We start from the raw sequence: 17,655 nt of genomic DNA, 5'->3' as shown, positions 1-17,655 counted from the left end.
ATATTTGATAATAGTGTTTAGTCATAGCCCACTTCTCGAGGAAACTAATTACGGGTACTTCTGGTGCGCAACACAGTTACAACGTATAAGGGTATCTTTGACACTCATCCAGTTAGGGCGCCAACTAGCCTCCTTACCTATACTACAGGTGCCATGCATTAACAATAGGGAAATTACTTCCCATCGGACGCTCGAACGATCGGGCTCCCTCGCACTGCATCCCACTACATGTGGCCATACTGTTCATGAGCTTCTTCCTTTATTTCTATTCCTTGGACTACTTTATTATTATTTTTAATATTTTTTTCTCATAAACTAATTGTCCAATCTACGCTATGATCACACTGTTGTATTCGTTCTAATTAAATCTTTCAAACAAGAAATCAAATGATTATATTCAGATGAAAGAAAAAGATATGTTTCAAACCGTTATCAGCATTTCATATACTATAGTGACATGTTTTAGCGTGTGTTTTCACTGTGTTTCACAAACTTTAAGCAACTAACTGTCCATACTCTCTCTCTCTCTCCTGACATACTACTTGCTCTCTCTCCCTACTTCATCCATCCATGCATGCATATCGTGAACTTCAAAATAACTCATAAACTACTTATCGGATCTACGATCCGATCACACCATTGTATTCGTAGTAATATCACATGACTATATTGTGGTAAAAAGAAATATATATGTTTCAAACTGTTAAAACTCATTATTTCATACGTGAAAGCGGCATGTTTCAACATGTATTTTCACTGTGTTCTATAAATTCTTTTATGTTTCAATTGCTAATTGTTTTTATTTCACTATGTATAACTTAATGTTTCACCTGATGGTCAACTGAAACATTTGACCGCCTGATTTTTCGGAGGGAATTGAGTATCCGATTTGTAGTTCCCTGCTAACAATGGACGTGCCTCCATTTAAGAGAGTGTCTAGAATAAGAGTAATTATACTTTCTAACACCCAGTACAACTCTAAGTTGTAAATTGTAACCAACTTTATAGACATATTCGACACATAGGTGTGGTTGTTGGATCCGACCTCTAGAGAGCCTCAGCCTTTAGCCCTTTACCATGCCTCCTCACCAATGATGCGCCGAGGAGCCCGCACAGCCGCACCGAGTTGAGGTGGAGGGGATTGGGGGGGTGGCGGTGCGGCGAGGAGGAGATCAAGGCGGGACAGGTGGAGGTTCGTGGCAGCAATATGGCTGGGAAGAAGAGAAACCAGGCGGTGCCAAGGGAAGGGAAGAAGAGATTGAGCACTTCTGTAGAAAAACCCTTCAAACTTCGTATGTTACAAAAAGATCCACACACTAGTGATCACTCACCATCGATGTGTGATACAACAGCTGCATGCAAGGGACCAAACACTGGAATCGGGTCGTGCCACGTGGTGGGCCTCTCCGTGCGCCCAAGAACGAGCCCTGAATTCATTTATAGAGATAAGTTTCATCTATCTATAGTCTACTGAACTCTCGTGCCATACAAGTTGTCGTCACTATGTCGGTCATCATCCCAGTGAAAACATTTACCATATCATGTACTCCCTCCATCCACATTATAAGATGTTTTGATCTCTTCATTACTCGTCTAGATTTACTAACATACATATGAATTTGGACATATATATAATAAAGCACGTGCAAGGATCTATTCAAAACTCAAAATATTTTATAATGCGTAACGTACATAGAACGTAGCTATCATTACACATTTGCAAGTTTGCTATATAGGTAGACATGACACACGGAGATGTAGCTAGCTAGCTTAGCTTAGCTAGCCATTCCACCGGTTGCAATGGCACCCATGCTCCTCTTCGCTGCACTCATGTTAGCCTCACTATCCGAAGCAGCGGCTGACGATGGGATCGGCGGCCAGTCAGGTTTCGCTTTCTTTTTCTCTCTTCTTTGTCGGTTTCAGCCTATGTACCGATCAGTAGCATCGATCCATACATTCATGACTTGTAACATCTGATCCTGTGAAATTGTGCTTAAACATTGCTCACTCTTCAGTTTCTTCATGTGTAGGTTTTGTGAGCATCGACTGCGGCAGGGAGGCCAACTACAGCGACTACAAGGACCCCAAGACCGGCATCGTCTACGTCTCCGACGAGCCGTACATCGACGCCGGCGCAGGGGAGAATCACCGGATCTCCGCCACTGCCACGGCCACCGCCGCCGACAGCTACCTCCTCCAGACGCTCCGGAGCTTCCCCTCCGGCCCGCGCAACTGCTACGCGCTCCCCACCGTCGCCGGGACCAAGTACCTGGTCCGGCTGGGGTTCCTGTACGGCAACTACGACGGCGAGAACAGCTCGTCGTCGTCGGCGTCGTCGCTGCGGTTCGATCTGCATCTCGGTGCGCAACGCTGGGCCACCGTGGACGACGTGGTTGTGCAGACCGGCGGGATTAGCCGGATGTACGAGGTGGTGTTCATGGGGTGGGCGAGGTGGGCGCCGGCGTGCCTGGTGAACGTCGGCGGCGGCACGCCGTTCGTGTCGTCGGTGGAGCTGAGGCCGATCGACGACGAGCTTTACCCGTCCGTCAAGACCAGCGAGTCGCTGTCTTTGTTTAAACGGTCGGATATGGGGGCGGACACTACTACTCTTACCCGGTATGTGTTCTCTCCTCTCGATCTCATCCTCTGTTTTTTTTTAAAAAATAATGGATATAAATTCAGAATTAGTGGATATACAAAGCCAATATCCAATCCTTTCCTTTGGGCAAATTGCCATTAGAGTTTGCATTATATTTATTGACCTATGATTGTGTTTTTTTTTTCAAACCGGATATCCATGACCTCCCATCATTTCAAACAGTCTAATTAATTTGCCCCGGGTGGAATTTAGATAGTTTTTTTTATACAATTGGGCAAAATCCAGTAGCATTTTGATGATTGAAGTATGCACGAATTTCAAACATATAATTGTTTCACATTTTAAGACAAACTAGAAGATTTTCACATACAATTTTGCAAACCACTAGATTCAAAATTAGATTTAACATATAACTCTTTATTTTCTTTGAATAAATACAATTGTATTTTGTATATATATAAATGTATAGATCAATTTATTAAAACCATTATAATTGTAACCATGCTTGGTAATTAATGGGCCAATGCCCAGGAAATTTTTTTAACCTTTTAATTTTAATTTTTTAAAAATAAACCCTTCCAAAACATATTTTGAAGATCACAATTGGTCTTACTGGCATGATAACGTTATTTGGCCACGCCGCTTTCGTTGGCGTGACAACATAAAACTATCATGTTCGCCGTAGGTGACATGTCAGTGTTAGTGTTATTTTGCCATACCAGGCAAGCTGGCATGGCCACAAGAATCAGATTTTGGAAATAAGTTTTGAAAGAGTTTATTGAAAAATAATAAATTTTAAAAGAGTTTATTGAAAAATTAGAAATTAAAAAGGTTAACAAATAAAAAAATTCAATGTCCAGCCCAACCCCATAAGTATGGAGGTGGGCCTTACCACCGTATGAAAGAGGTAGGAACAATTTAGGCAATAACTGCAATTTTGGTTCGAAATTCGGTAATTTTGGAACCACCCCCACCCCCCCCCCCCCCCCCCCGCGAACCAGCCGTCAAGTGATTATCTCTGCCGTAATTTTTTATTTTTCTGTAATTTTTTTGCAAATTTTGTCAAATTTTAGTCAAATTATGTTAAAATTAAAAAAATTGGTCCAAAAAGTGCCAAAAATACTGAAATTTCGGGAAATTCGGTAGAACCTAAATGGCCAAAATTTTGGCCGAAATGGAAATTGAAAACGCTGATGTTAGGTAAGTTAAGTTATATTTTCCTCATTAGATGCAGTTCATATAGTTAAGTATATATGATCATGGTCCAATATTTGTCCTGTAATGACAGGATTATATATTTCTCCATGCCATGAAGGTACCCTGCCGATGAGCACGACCGCATCTGGAAAGGGACTGGAAACCCAGGATCGACAGACATTTCCACCCAAGAAAAAATCCAGTCGGAGAACAGCTTCGAGGTGCCCCTCCCTGTTCTTCAGACAGCGATCACGACGCCCGGTGGCAACGACACGACGCTCACCGTGGCATGGCAAGACACCAGGTCGTCGAGCGAATACATGGTGTTCCTTCACTTCGCCGACTTTCAGAAGATTCAGCCCAGGCAGTTCAATGTCACACTCAACGACATCCCGATCGGATCCAATGGCCGGTCGCTCATGTTCAGCCCTTCGCCCCTGGACTCTTCCTCTGTATACAGCTCCGATGGGTACAGAGCTGATGATGGCAATTACAACCTCGTCCTCAGGAGAACAGCTGCCTCGGCGCTGCCTCCGATGCTCAATGCGATGGAGATCTATACTGTCATCACACATGATAGTCCAAGGACATTCCACAAAGACTGTAAGAGCACTCTCTTCATTTCTCTTTGGGTGATAATACACTTTTTTTAGAAAAATATATTATTCATTTTTAAGACAGTATGAAAGCCCGTGCATTCGCGCGGGCATCTTTAATATTTTTTATTTTGACGATCTACACCGTAAAATAGTTCATAAATTTTCATTACTACTTATCTCGTTATAGTAGAAAAAAAAGAGCTATATATGCTATCAAATAGGTCATGAACTTGATCTATCATATATCAAATAATAAGAACAATGATGTTCACTTATAAACCCAGTGAGGATTGTCTGCAGTACTGCAGCTACAGTAGTAGCCGCTGACATGTAGGACCGGGTCCACCTGTTAGCCACTGCAACTGCAAATGCGGTGCTGCAGAGGATCCATGTCCTTATAAACCACGTTTGCTGCTCTAGCTATATGCAAACCCCACACCACCACTCCACTTGCCTCTCAAAACAAATATAAGGTGTTTTCAAAGCACCATTAATTTTTTCTGTAATACATTATCAACAATAAGAATTTAACTTTTATGTTAAGGCGAAAAATCAGATTAAGCCTATATAAATCCGAGGTTAAGACAAGCGATCTGCTTTACGTGTTTTCCGACCCAGTCAGCACCACTTATTTTAGCGTTTCTTCTCTTCTTCCCCCTCCTGTCGGTAGCAACAGCACAGGCAGCTGCAAGAGGAACAACTTGATCAGCAGCAGAAACGGAAGCAGGGATTGCCGGCAGAAAACCAGCAGTAGCAAGAATCGGTTGGCAGCTGTTATAAAACTGGTCCAAAATCATCATCGGAAACTAAACACGGAAAAACACCATAGAAGATCCAAAACTGATGATGCTACCAGTATGATATTTGATAACCGGAGTTCAGCCGAAGCCTACATCTCCGGGGCACTGATTACGGATACTCCTCCCCGATCCAGCATATTATAGCATATCAGAGTTACAACGACCCTTGGTCGAACGCCATCGGCAGTGGCTCCTCGCCATGCTAAGTCACCATATACTATAGAGTTTGATTCTTACAATATTCCTATAGAAAAAATTTCTTGTATACCCTAAAATTTTAGCTAATCTCTTCTATAGATGGCCATAAGGCCCAAGGCCCGACGGCCCGGCCCATGTCACGGCATTTTGGCCCGGCCCAAGCACGGCACGGCCTGACTTAGGGTCGGGCCCATTCCGGCCTAGCCCAACCGCCGAGCCACGCCTGGGCTTGCCCACCAGCACGCTAGGCTGGCACGGCACGATGAGTCGGCAGGCCAGGCCCGGCACACAATGAATAGGGACTAAAAATAGACATATTATAGACTTATTTTAGCTATATATATATATATATATATATGTGTGTGTGTGTGTGTGTGTGTGTGTGTGTGTGTCAGCCCAAAAAGGAGGGGGAAAATAGACTTGTTTTAAAAAAGGCACGATGGGCCATAGTGCGTTCGGGCCGGCACGACACGGCCTGACTGCTGGTGGACCGTGCCTGGACCGGAGGTGCAGCCCATGGGCCGGCACGCCGGTCAGGGCCGGGTGGGCCTTATGGCCATCTATAATCTCTTCTATAGCTCTAAATTTTGTTTACTTCCTTGTATACCTGTAAAATTTTATTTTGATCCCATCCATGTCTCTCTCGTCAGTTGATTGTCTAATTTCTATAAAAATGACAAATTTATCCTTTGGATGAACATAGAAATTTATGAATTAAATTATTAAAAATTTAAAAGTTTATCGTATGAGACTATTATAGTTTTGAGTTTGTTGTGCGATACATTATTTAAGACAAAATGTATTTTTAGATAATAAATAAAAAATATGTATTTATCTTATTTTTTAAGTTATAAAAAATAATGAGCATTCATACAAAGATAGGACTACCAATGCCCACGATATTCTTTTATCAATGCTCCCGATAAAAAAATCCATTGTCCAAATAAAATTTCAAATAAAAATTTTAAATTTACTACATTTGTTTTATTTTCAAATTTTATGTCAAAATTTTCTGCACTAATTATTTAGTCTCATTAGTTTCATAAAATGCACATACTATGCACTTAAACAAAATTTTCAATCGTTTTTCAAGCTTATATTCAAACCTAAATTATCAAGGACATAAAAGATATTTGCAACCAAACTTAAAAGTGAAATAAAGAAAAATATAACGGTAGGGGTATGCAAAGGATCAAGTTAAAGTTAAAATTCAGGGGTATAGACGAGATTGGGTAAATTTCAGGGGTATGAAAGGGATTGAGTGTGTTTTGAAGGGTATATAGGGAATTTACTCATTCCTATACTTAATACAACTGTAAGTCTTAAACTGTAACCGACTTTATACACATATTTAATACAAATTCTAATAGCAACAATAGCTCAAACCATAAGCATGCTTCCAATTGTACTATCAACATAACTTAACTTGTTTGTTCTATTCCTCTGTTAGTTGACGCAATCATGGACATTAAATATGAGTATGGGATCAAGAAAAACTGGATGGGTGATCCGTGTTTCCCGTCCGAATTTATTTGGGATGGCATCAAATGCAGCACTGCAGGTGATGATAACACTTCAAGAATAATATCACTGTGAGTGTTACTAATTCTAGAGATATATTGTGTATAGTACTGTTAATATGTCTATACCTTACATTAAGTCATAAGCCACTAGACACTTAAAACTCAGCATACAAGCATAGCAATTATTAGTTAACATTCGAGTAGACCATATTAACCCACTAAACATTAAAAAGGTCACCATGCATAGTACATACAAAAACATGAATATAACTACATACATCATCTACAAATTATTATATTTTAAAGTTCAACATATAACATGCTAAATCATCATTCCTCATATTATTTTTACAATATTTCTACCAAACACATCTATCATTTCTACATCATTTAACATTTATTCATTCTTATATCCTGTAGCAAAACATAGAAGGTTATCTAATTAGTTATTACACAACTTTAGCCTTGTCCTTGTTACAGTAATTGAAATTTTTGGTTGTCATGCAGTGATCTCTCCCAGAGCAACTTGCAAGGGGTGGTATCTATTAACTTCACTTTTCTCACCGCGCTCAACTATTTGTGAGTAAACACTTTTCTTTTTACTTCTGTTTGAAGGGTACGGACAGTTTTCATTCTGACCCTTCCTCTTTAGATTTGAATCATGGATTGGACACTCAAATGACTTAAAATAAGTTGTCAGCTACAAATTTGTAGATCTCAATGTGTGCTATAACTGTCATACAAAATTTGTCTTAGTGTAAGTTTGTATAATAAAGTTACGTTCCTTTCCAAAACTAGCATTAATACGGTCGGTCGGTACTGGTTCGTTGCTAGAACCGACACAGATGAGACACTTGTTAGTGTTGTTTCATAGCTAGAACCGACATTCATTATAAAAACCCTGATTCGTATTTGAATAATATATCGCTGAAAATTGTTACTGTTGCCCGTTCTAGCCATGAACCACACACTGATAAGTATCACATCTCGCGGTTTCCGTGCGAGTTATGAAATTATTTTTTTCATTCGTGTCCGAAAAGTCTTTCCGACATCTGGTCAAACACCCAAAAATTTTCTTTTCGCGAACTAAACAGGCCCTGAATTAGCCGGTGTTGTTGAACGGATGGGTCGACTTGGCTCATTGAATATGTTTCCCCTTCTTCTGTTTAATTTTCAGGATGATATTTCCTATCAAACATAGGATAACTGAGCCCAGTATAATTGCCACAAAACCTACTTGTTGGAAAACCAACGTTTCCTACTGCCAGTAGGATATGTCGAACAGTTTTGATAGTTAGCTCTTTATATCTTATTCAAAGTAAAAATTAATTGAAGTAAGTTTCCACACATTATTTATCCTCACTTAAAATTGTGCAAATGTTTCAACAATTCGTCTTACAGGTTACAGCCCTCCCTTCTAAATATTTAATTCCATGAATATATTTGATTAATGTATAATGAATTTTATTTTACTTTTGACAGAAATTTGTCAGGTAACCAACTGAATGGGCCAGTTCCAGACTCGCTCTGTAAAAATATTGCAGGATTATACATTTTCAGGTTTGATTATATTCCTGTTCATTTTCCACAATTGATATTATCCAAATGGTGGGAATATTGTTTGTGTGATCTCTAGGCAAGTGAACACGTTTAAGATTCTTTTTTTGCACTAACAGTAATTCTGAACTAATGGTTTTGGACAATTTTAGTTACACGTCTGACGGAGATATCTGCAACAATAGAACCTCTTCGTCTCGGTCAACAAACAGATCAACAACTATCTTAGCAATTTCAATAGTTACTCCCGTATTGGCAGTGGCTATACTTCTTGCATTTCTTCTCTGGAGAGCAAAAGGAAAGCACAACGGTGTGTAGGATCTACATATGCTCCTATAAGCTGTACATGTTTTGAAAAAAAATATATAAATCAACAGGGTTAACCTCATTCGGTATTTCTTTAATTTCATATAACTGGTTTATGCAAAAACCAGTTTCTACATTTGATCCTCCCAGAGTACCGGATCCCAAGAAAGCTCCAGGAAGTACAACAGATCACTGGAGCCATTTGCCAATAAATGGAAGTCGCCAATTCACATATGAGGAACTGAAGAATTTTACTCTTAACTTTCAACGGTTTATTGGACAAGGAGGTTTTGGACATGTGTATTATGGTTGTTTAGAAGATGGCTCTGAGGTTGCTGTCAAGATGCGATCCGAATCATCATTGCATGGGCTTGATGAGTTTTTAGCTGAGGTACCAAATTTCAGTCACTGATCGAAAAATTAAGGATATCATTGAATCCAAATTACCGATGACACATGTGTGATTGGAATCTTATCGAGTCACATTCACACTGAGATATCTATGTATTGTACCTCTCATTACATAGGTCCAGAGCTTGACAAAGGTGCATCACAGAAATCTAGTTTCTTTGGTTGGATACTGCTGGGAAGAGCACTATTTAGCACTGGTCTATGAGTACATGCCTAGTGGCAGTCTATGTGATCATCTGAGAGGTTTGTCCATTACAAACTTAGAGAACTTATTTCGCTGTTTTAAATTTCATGAGTATAATTATGCAATTATGAACCTTATTGTTGAAACAAACTTTCAAAGTTTATGGTACTGACCTGAAAATGTCTGTATCTGAAATAGTAACAACGCGTTATCGATGAATGCGTATTTCTATGAACTCATCGCATTGATACATAGCATTATATATTTTTATAAGGACAGTCATATTACTCCAATATTGACTAATTTTGCACCCATGCAATATAATTTGTGAAACTTCCTCAAAATTTACATGTGAATGAAGGGCTTGGTATATATAGTACAGTTATTCTAACTGTCAATGTGCACATTATATATATTTAGGTAAACGTGATGTTGGTGAAACCTTGAACTGGGCAAAACGTGTGCGAATCATGCTTGAAGCTGCACAAGGTATGCTGCTACAGAAGACAAATACAATCTGGAATTTGATAGTTCATGCACATTTCTTTTATTTATAGTTTTCTTGGATTGGATATTAATATTGATATATATGTGCGTGTGTAGGCCTGGAATACCTACACAAGGGTTGCAATTTGCCAATAATTCACGGGGATGTGAAAACCAATAATGTTCTCTTGGGTGAAAATCTGAAAGCTAAACTAGCGGATTTTGGGCTCTCTAAAATGTATATTAGTGACTCGCAGACTCACATATCAGTCACCGCAGCTGGAACAGTGGGTTACATTGACCCAGAGTACGTCTTCTTGTCTATATACTACTATATATTTGTACATTTTTTATCTATTCTGATGAGTAACTTATTAATAGTTTAATTTAGATTTTATAACTCGTTTAGTTTCCTACGTTTGAAAAAGTAATATGGTAAATTGGTGACCAAGCTCAACTGCAAACACCTTTCATGTTAATCACTCCAAGCAAATTTTGTAGTTTCGTTAACGTGAGGCACATATTTTTAGGTACTATCAGACCGGACGGCTAACTGAGAGCAGTGATGTTTATAGCTTTGGTGTTGTTCTACTGGAGGTAGTCACCGGTGAGCTTCCGATACTAGCTGGCCATGGTCACATCGTCCAGCGTGTGGAACGTAAGGTTACCTCCGGTAGTATCGGCTTAGTTGCCGATGCACGGCTTAATGATTCCTACGACATTAGCTCTATGTGGAAGGTGGTGGATACCGCAATGCTGTGCACAACAGATGTTGCTATTCAAAGGCCAACTATGTCCACCGTTGTTTTACAGTTGAAGGAATGCCTTGCATTGGAAGAAGCTCGTGAGGATAGGAATAGGGCAGGCCCAACAAATGATGCCGTGGATGTGGTATCCACATTTGGTCCATCGGCAAGATGAACTAAGAAGCTGGATATATATGTACATAGATGTGGTATTTATTTTTTGGTTCAACATGTGTTTTGGTGAAGTGTTTGTCATATTAAGGCATGATATTTAGAGATGATATTTAGAGAAAATATGTAGTGCAAACATAAAAACTATTATAGGATTCAGAAAAGGGCGTCTGATATTTGTCTATGTTACCATCAGTAAAAATTTACTCCGAGAAAAATTAGACGTGGACATCCTTTTTAGATCCTATAGTAGTTTCAGGTTTGCAGTACATATTTTCTTGATATTTATATGTTCAAGCATCCATTGCTATGCACTTCTTTTTCTATGTTGAAAAACAACAATAATGTGTACGAGCTTGCATGGTCTTATGGAACAATGCAAAATTTGTAGCAAATATTAGAATGTTCCTGCCGTTTCTCCAAAGTTTTTTTCATATCTTATTTTTATGATTAGTGGTACTGTGCATATCATTTGCTTGCACAGCAAAGTTAGCGTTCAACTATTATTCTTCTTTATTGGGAATAGTCACACATTGCTTATTTAGGGGGAGTTGAGCCAACTTAAAAGTGGGGGACTCCCTCACCTCTTGAGCTAGCTTTTAGGGTGAAGCAAAGATTTCTCCCGGTTGGACCAACGTCTCCCGGTTTTGGACCAACAAGTGGTATCAGAGCCAAACACACAATCTCTACTACTTGTAAACACTCAGAGTGGTGTAAGCCCAAAGCCCAGTGAACCACGGGTGTGAGGCCCGTATGTGCCCATATGTGGGGCTGGTCAGTGGACCGCGGGTGTGAGTCCCGTATGTGTGGTCGGTCAGTGCTGAGGGGTACCAATGTGAACCAACTTAAAAGTGGGGGGGTGTGAGGCCCGTATGTGCCCATGTGTGGGGCCGGTCAGTGGACCGCGGGTGTGAGTCCCGTATGTGGGGTTGGTAAGTGCTGAGGGGTACCAATGTGAACCAATTTAAAAGTGGGGAGGGGGATCCCTCACCTCTTGAGTTAGCTTTTGTGGTGTGGCAAGGATTTCACCCTGTTGGGACAACATCTCTCGGTTTTGGGCCAACATTCTTGGCCTTAGAGTGGTGTAAGCCCAAAGCCCAGTGGACCGCGGGTGTGAGGCCCGTATGTGCCTATGTGTAGGGCCGGTTAGTGGACTGCGGGTGTAAGTCCCGTATGTGCCCGTACATGGGGTCGGTCAGTGCTGAGGAGTACTAATGTGAACCAACTTAAAAGTGGGGGGAGTCCCGCACATCTTGAGTTAGCTTTTGTGGTGTGGCAAAGATTTCGCCCTGTTGGGCCAACATCTCCCGGTTTTGGGCCAACATTCTTGGCCATAAAAGAATTGTTTATCTTTTTGGAAAAACTCTTGAGTTAGCTTTTGTGGTGTGGCAAGGATTCGCCCTGTTGGGCCAATGTCTCCCAGTTTTGGGCCAACATTCTTGGCCATAAAAGAACCGTTTATCTTTTTGGAAAAAGTACGAATTACCCCTCTCAACTATTGCGACGGTACGAATTACCCCCCTAAACCACAAAACTAGACATATTAAAACTCGAACTATTGATACCGGACGAATTACCCCCCTGACTCAGTCCAAAGCGGTTTTTATCCTACGTGGCGTACACGTGGCACCGACGTGGAAATCCAATCAGCAAAAAGAAAAAAAAAGAAAATATAGGGCCCACATGTCATATTAAACCACCCCTTTCTCGCTCTATACTTGGAGGCGAACGAACGCGAGAGCGACAGTGTGACTCCAGCCGATAGCGAGCGGACGCGGGCGCGGCAGTGTGACTCCGGGCGACAGCGAGCAGACGCGGGGAGAGGGGACCAGTCAGCGGCGAGCGCGGCGGGAGTGGGAAGCGCGCGACAACGCCGGCCGACTCGTGCACACGCTCGCCACGAAGTCCTCTTTCTCTTTGTGCTTGGAGGCGAGCAGACGTGGATGCGGCAATGTGACTCCGGCCGACGGTGAGTGGCGGCGAATGAGGCAGGGAGAGGGAACCAGTCAGCGGCGAGCAGCGAGCGGGCGCTGCGGCTGGGTGGCTCTGTCTGCGGCGGGCGCGGATGGGAGGGAGAAGCACGTGACGGAGGACATCGCCGTGCAGGAAACAATGGTGGGGGATGAGCACGGCGACCGTTCACGGTGCCTGTGAGAGAGAGTCGGGGGTGGACCTTCACCGCCGGCCGCGCAGAAGAAGGAAGAAGGAGGGTTGTCAAGGGAGCTCGAGACGGCAGCGGGCTCGTCGATTCCTTCCCGTGAGCTCCATCGTGGGCTGCGCCACACGCCCTCAACACCCTAGCCACGCCCGCCGCCGGCCTCGGGGTCCGCTCTCCCGACGGCGCCACACAGAGAGATTGAGAACGAGGTAGAGAGAGAGAGACGCATGCTGTCTCTAATGTCCTCAGTGCTGCCTGCCTTGCCCTTCCTACCACGTGCGCCGCGCCCTCCCCGACGACCTCGACAGTGTCTGCCGCCCATCTAAGCCGAGGACTCGTCGCCGTTGACGCGGAGCTCGAGAGGTCGGTGGACTCGTCGGCGTAGCCCGCCCCTCCAACGCCCTCCTCGGCACCGCCCACCACCCGCCGCGCCATCCCTGTGCTTTGCCACTGCTCCCCGCATGCCGCAGTGCCCCATCCCGGATGTGTCGCTCGCCTAGCCGTGCCCGCAACTACCACCGCAGCCGCCTCTGCTTGCCCAACCTCGCCCCCAGCCGCTTCCGACAACGCCCGAGACAGAGAGAAAGAGGGGACGGAAGATGAGAAAGCCACGCCACCACCGGCTTCGTGTCCCACATCGCCGCCGCCTCCGCATCCCGCGATGAGGGGAGAGAGAGGGGCGGGGGAAGAGGAGGAAGATGAGGGGAGAAAAGAATAAACAGGGGAAGATGAGAAGGAAACAATTTCGGGTTTAGGGGCAGGGGAGCGCGGGGCGGGGTTTGTGTGGAGTGTATGGACTCTAGGTATTTACATGCCTAGGGTGTGGTGTTGAAAAACAGAACAAAGATGATGAACCGACAACATTGGTCCACATCTATCATCAGTCATCCCTGTTCCTAACCAACACATACAACTACAGAACCCTTCATCCGTAATAGGTCAGGTAGAACCATTTGCACAACTGACGAATCCTTGACAATGGTTAGGAAGGTAAACAACCAATCTCAAGCTCTGTCGATGCAATCAACTTTTCGGGGATACGAAAAGAAAAGAATGAGTTTTTTGTAGGGAGAGGGCTCTCACATGCAAAGCAGTATAGTTGGTAGTGATCGATGTGGTCAACAATGACAGCTCTATTGGAAATAAACACGTCATGGTGTGTTCCTGGCGTGGTTGAGTCAGTGTGTGTGTGTGTGTGTGTCGCGCTGTGCGCGTCGTGTCGAGTCTAGGTTCAGGTGCAGGGTTTGCGCAAGGTTGTTGTGTGGCCGTTGCTGTTCGATCGAGTCGTCAAACTGCGTGGTGTGCGTGGCGTCGATTCTTGTGGAGGAAGCTGCCATGACCAGGTCGAGCAGTGGCTCACGGAATGGCTGAGCGGGTTCTGCGGAACGTGGCTCAACGGCCGGCATGGAGGCTAGCTCCAGGTGTGTCCCCGGTCTATAAGAGGCCCCTATACTCCTTCGTGTTTCAGCAGCTAAGCCCAGTGAAATAACAGTGCCAAGATACAGGAGCATTTGGCTTCGCGGCGTTCGTCGCCGGAAAAATTCTCGTGTGCTTCGTCTCCCTCATCGGTGTTGCGTTCGTGAGTGTGAGTGAGTTCTTGGGCAAAGCCAACATTTGGTATCAGAGCCGGATGATGAAGATTGGTGACAGTCCAAAGGGCGAGGGCGGAGATGGCTGGACCTCCGGTGCCGCCGTGGAGCTCGTCGTGCCCAATTCCAGCATCGTGGAGCTGCCGATGCTAACCAGGGCTAACTATCATCAGTGGGCCTTGGTTATGCGGGTGAGCTTGGAGGCGCTAGAGTTGTGGGACACGGTGGAGGCGGTCACCAAGAACCGCGCCAAGGATCGGCGAGCATTGGCTGCCATCTTGTGTGCAGTGCCATTGGAGATGAAGGCCGGGCTCGCCGTGAAGACGTCAGCGAAGGAGGCGTGGGACTTGGTGAAGAAGATGCGTGCCGGCGACGACCGCGTGAAGTCGGCGAGCGTGCAACGCCTCATGAAGGAGTTTGAGAACATGACGTTCCGCGACGGGGAGACCGTCGGCGACTTCGCGATGCGCATCAACGGGCTTATCGCGAGCCTGCGCGACCTCGGGGAGGAGATGGAAGAGAGCCACGTGGTGAAGAAGGTCCTACGCGTGGTCCCGAAGAGATTAAAGCAAGTCGCGGTGGCAATTGAGATGCTCGTGGACATGGATGATATGTCCGTCAAGGAGATCGTTGGGCCGCTATAAGTGGCAGAGGACGCCGACGCTGAAGATCAAACAGAGGTCCATGGCGGGCAGCTACTTCTCACTGAGGAGCAGTGGGAGGCTAGGAGGCGTCAGCGCGGCGGCAAGCAACACACAGGCAGTGGGGCGCGCCATGGCAATGGCGAGAAAGGTGATGACCGTGGTGGGGACCGTGAGGATGACAATGACGACGACAACAGCACAAGCTTGGGGCGCGGTAGGAGCCACTACTGAGGAAAGTGCTTCGACTGCGGAGAACGTGGCCACATGGCGAGGAACTGTCCGCGGAAGAAGAAGGAACAGGCGCTGCTCTGTAACGTTGACGAGGAGACGACGCTGCTGTGATAACGAAGTGCGCCATGTCGCGTTTAGGGGGAGATTGTTGGAAATAAACACGTCATGGTGTGTTCCTGGCGTGGTTGAGTCAGTGTGTGTGTGTGTGTCGCGCTGTGCACGTCGCATCGAGTCTAGGTTCATGTGCAGGGTGTGCGCAAGGTTGTTGCATGGCCGTTGCTGTTCGATCGAGTCGTCGGAGTGCGTGGTGTGCGTGGCATCGATTCTTGCGGAGGAAGCTACCATGACCAGGTCGAGCAGTGGCTCACGGAATGGCTGAGCGAATTCTGCGGAACGTGGCTCAACGGCCGGCATGGAGGCTAGCTCCTGGTGTGTCCCCGGTCTATAAGAGGCCCTTGTACTCCTTCATGTTTCAGCAACTAAGCCCAGTGAAATAACAGTGCCAAGATACAGGAGCATTTGGCTTCGCGGCGTTCGTCGCAGGAAAAATTCTTGTGTGCTTCGTCTCCCTCATCGGTGTTGCGTTCGTGAGTGTGAGTGAGTTCTTGGGCAAAGCCAACAAGCTCATGGTGCTTTCTCTATGTACCTCGGGACCTCCTCAGCACCTGCAGTCCACCACTTGACGATTTCCCATGCCTTGACCTCGGAATCGCCCTTCTTCCTACTAGATCCAGGCAGTAGAAGATTTACTAGGCAGGGAGTGGTCACCTTGGAGACTCATGCAGGGTTGGGGGAGAGCTTGCGGTAGCAATGCATATAGGTGCCATATAGCTGGTAGAGTGATGCGGGTGTGGGGATTGGTATTTCATTATATTGCATGGTTTCTGATTCCAGTCCATAATATCTAAACCAAATAGATGTAAGCCTGGCGTTGCCAACTGGTCGCGAGGCATTAATGGCGAGGCCTGCTAGGCCAGCCACCCCCTCTTTCTTCCTCCCTATCCTATCTGGCGGCGATGTCATCTTTTCCCTGTCTCAGGCATATTCGCTATCACTGACCACCGCCTACTGACCTGATGGCCTCCCTTGCCCCTTTCACCAACCCCGCCCACTACCGGCTTCCATCCCCGCAACTCCGATGGCACCCTGGCTGCCCATCTCGTTGTTTGTCCACCAGCCACCCAAGGCCATCTCTCTAAGGGGAAACCACCCCTTGTTAGATGGATCTCCCTCCCCTTGAGCCCAACGGCTCAAGGGGGCCTTGACCTGCGCCTTGATTGGGGGCGCCCAACCCAATGGCTGGTGGGCCCCCGTCACCCTGCGCCATATAAAGAGAGGTGGAGGACGGGACGGCTCAAGACACGAGGTAAGTCACCACCACCACTCCACCCCACAAACCCTAAACCGATCTCGAGGGGGCGCAGCCAGTGACGGGAAGTCCACCACCGCGCCACGCCTCATCGTCAACACCATCGTTGCCGCAACCGCGTCACTGCCTGCGACCGCCGCTGCATCACCGTCATCGGCACCAAGCACACCGTCGCCGCCGTCCACGTCGAGCCACAACGACAACGACGATGTCCAGCACCTCTTCCTCCACGAACACCTCAACCGGTCGGTATCTAAACCCTCTCTCTTTCATCTACAATGTCGTTCATCAAACCAATAGAGACAACCCGACTAGATCTAAACCTAGGTGATTCAATAGACAACCCTAACGCCCCTTCCCTCTCCCCAACTCTCACCACTACCTCTAACACCCACCCAAAACCTTAACCCTAATCTGTACTCCCTCCGTCCCAAAAAAAAATTAAACTCTAGGCATAAATCTGGACACATGTGTGTCCATATTCATCCCTAGAGTTTGATTCTTTTTGGGACAGAGGAGTAGGTACTCTAGCTACCGAAGTAAGGCATCGTTGGAGATGTCGAAGATGAAGGGATCACCGAGGAGCTCGTCATCGTCATCACTATTGCCGGTAGGCCTAGCTGCCACCTTTCCCTCTATTCTTGCCTTCCATGTGTTCCCATGGCTAGAGGTTGAAGACGACTCCTTGACCGTTGTATTGAGTTAACTGAGATCTGGACATATGTGGGAACGAACTTCTTATTTGTGTTATACTTAAAGCAAAATTTGTATATGTATATTGAGTTTACGACATTATAAAATTTTAGAGCTTAGAGGACTATCCAACAAAAATTTTCTGAAGATTATAAGACTGAATAAACCCAAACAAGATTGTTCTTGTTCACGAT

General features: G+C 45.2%; 1 protein-coding gene and 1 pseudogene across 1 annotated transcript; both read left to right on the top strand.

The window, feature by feature from the left end:
• The first annotated feature begins 1,729 nt into the window (after positions 1-1,729).
• LOC4346825 (probable LRR receptor-like serine/threonine-protein kinase At1g51810) lies at positions 1,730-11,186 on the top strand. Its single transcript, XM_015755347.2, has 12 exons — positions 1,730-1,885; positions 2,031-2,616; positions 3,915-4,399; positions 6,844-6,985; positions 7,424-7,495; positions 8,399-8,476; positions 8,626-8,783; positions 8,908-9,170; positions 9,307-9,433; positions 9,795-9,863; positions 9,978-10,167; positions 10,391-11,186. Exons 1-12 carry the CDS (start codon positions 1,801-1,803, stop codon positions 10,779-10,781), a joined length of 2,646 nt encoding a protein of 881 aa, XP_015610833.1. The 5' UTR covers positions 1,730-1,800; the 3' UTR covers positions 10,782-11,186.
• Positions 11,187-14,298: 3,112 nt separating this feature from the next.
• Positions 14,299-15,399, top strand: LOC107278844 (uncharacterized; annotated as a pseudogene).
• Positions 15,400-17,655: the final 2,256 nt, after the last annotated feature.

The sequence above is a fragment of the Oryza sativa genome, chromosome 9, assembly GCF_034140825.1.
Source record: "Oryza sativa Japonica Group chromosome 9, ASM3414082v1".
NCBI lineage: Eukaryota > Viridiplantae > Streptophyta > Magnoliopsida > Poales > Poaceae > Oryza > Oryza sativa.
This window is presented reverse-complemented; position numbering and strand designations above follow the sequence as displayed.